The 1,895-nt window shown below is 42.2% G+C and overlaps 1 protein-coding gene across 1 annotated transcript; it reads right to left on the reverse strand.

The window, feature by feature from the left end:
* On the reverse strand, positions 1-1,327 carry LOC107983067 (transmembrane protein 45B). Its single transcript, XM_016994957.2, has 3 exons — positions 1,240-1,327; positions 746-882; positions 1-112 (listed from the first exon to the last, which is right to left on the reverse strand). Exons 1-3 carry the CDS (start codon positions 1,270-1,272, stop codon positions 1-3), a joined length of 282 nt encoding a protein of 93 aa, XP_016850446.2. The 5' UTR covers positions 1,273-1,327.
* Positions 1,328-1,895: the final 568 nt, after the last annotated feature.

A 1,895-nucleotide genomic window follows, 5' to 3' on the forward strand; every position in this document is an offset into this window, starting at 1 on the left:
TCATTCTTCATCAGATCCATTCAAAAGAGCAGTGTAGGTCTTTGTGTCTGCTTGGATGAACTTCTGCATTTTCATTCCTTCTTCACAGTTTCCTTTCAGTATCCGAAGAACCCTACAAAAACCAAAACAGAGTATTAGATGGTCAAATAGAGACTCCGGACTGATGGGTACATTAATACCTTCTGCCATCTTCCCTTCATCCCAGGTGACTGTTATTTGAATAGTTTCTATGGCCAGTATCTAAAGGGACCGTCATGCACTGGTGCTCTGACACTTCCGTTGATACAACTGCACGAAAAAGTCCTAAATCCTCCTTGACTCAACCAGTGTCCTTCAAATGCATGGGGCTAAAATCCACATCATCCCTGGCCACAATCTTTTTCTAACCAGTGCCAAACACACACCCTTTTCATCATCTGCCATCCAACTCTTTATGAACATGGCTGCTTTCCTAAAAGTGAAAGGACAGGCCCTTAGCCCAAAGGTCTTACAATCTGAAATAGCCTTCTAAAAGATCAAACCCCATTGAGAGGGGAAGGAAATGGCATCAGGTCAAAGGCAGGATTCATCAAGAGGACCGTTGCAGCTTCTTTGTATTGGGCTCAACCAAGGTCAAGAAGAGATGGTGTCCTCCTGTTAGGCAGCTCTCTTTCTAGAACACAAATCTTTGTGCCCCAGAAGAACTCTTTCCATGAGTCCTGACTTCTGAGACTCTGAGAAACCTTGAAACAGCTCCATTACTTACCAGTAGACAATGCCATAGGTAAAGGCGAGGAAGAGAATGACACTAGCATAATGCCAAGAGTAGCATATGGCCATAAATACGTTGGTCTCTGGGTCATTGTGGTCCCAGATGGAGGTATCCTGTAGCACGAACCCAATCTGGATGAATGAAGGGAAGAAGGAGAGAATGAGGAGAAGCCTCTTACTTTGTGCCTATCAATCATGATACTTATCTTCGTCTTTATTTATTGTTCCCTTTTCCCTCAAAATGGTCAATAGTTTGGTGAAAACTGCATGGCAGGGGGTTAGACTTGTGGTTTCTCCCAACTATGATTCTATGAATCTGCTTTGGGCTTTAATTGACAGTTGAAAGGAGCTTTTCAAGCTGCTGAATCATACCAACAGAATGGTTTCAGCACCCTAGAATAGCTCCTTTAAATTTTAGACTGTAACCCACAGGGTATTCATCACTGCTATCATGGGACACACCAAGAAGCACCTCTGATCAGAACTAACCTGCCAAAGCCAAGTTCCCTGGGTTATGAACATGGAAGTCCTGAACAGTTCCAGGACTGGGTTGTTTCTGAGCCACACCTCAAACAAACTGCAAACAGCCCCGCTCAATATGGGAATTAACAGGATGTGATGGATGTATTTATCCAGAGCAGATATCCGGTGTGAATGGGCATAGAACATCAGCCCTAGTACGGACATACAAAAGTACAACTTGTTAAGTGTTGAATGCTTGAAGGTCTGTTGGGTTCTTTGTCATTCAATTGGATGGAAAGTGAATTTACGAATGCATTGAAAGAAATATGATTGCAAGAAAGACTGAAAGTGAGTGAAGTGACAAAGCAAATCCTTAGCATGCCAAAGGTCCCGGGTCTGCAAGAAAATATATGAAACATCGCTTTCTGAACACCTAGAGAGTTGTCTCAGTCAACCCAGAAGAAAATATTGAGTGAGGTAGACCAACAATCTGACTCCATATATTAGCTTCTTTTGGTGCTATGTCTCAAATTACATACATAGCAGTATACAGTGTGGATTCTTCCAATTTAATTCCAAATTAAAGAAACCACAAAACAAGCATGCTCCAATAAATTCCGACACTGGCCCTTGAAAAGAGAATTCCATATGTAACTAACAGAGCTTGGTAGCAGTAATATTAG

This window comes from Anolis carolinensis, unplaced genomic scaffold (assembly GCF_035594765.1).
Source record: "Anolis carolinensis isolate JA03-04 unplaced genomic scaffold, rAnoCar3.1.pri scaffold_8, whole genome shotgun sequence".
In the NCBI taxonomy this organism is placed as follows: Eukaryota; Metazoa; Chordata; class Lepidosauria; order Squamata; family Dactyloidae; genus Anolis; species Anolis carolinensis.

Excerpts from the sequence above, each read along its gene's own strand:
- LOC107983067 (XM_016994957.2), bottom strand. The coding sequence starts at position 1,272 with ATGTTCATAACCCAGGGAACTTGGCTTTGGCAG. Across the intron at positions 883-1,239 it reads AGGGAACTTGGCTTTGGCAG|ATTGGGTTCGTGCTACAGGA; the intron begins GTTAGTTCTGAT and ends TCATTCATCCAG. Across the intron at positions 113-745 it reads ACCTATGGCATTGTCTACTG|GGTTCTTCGGATACTGAAAG; the intron begins GTAAGTAATGGA and ends TGGTTTTTGTAG.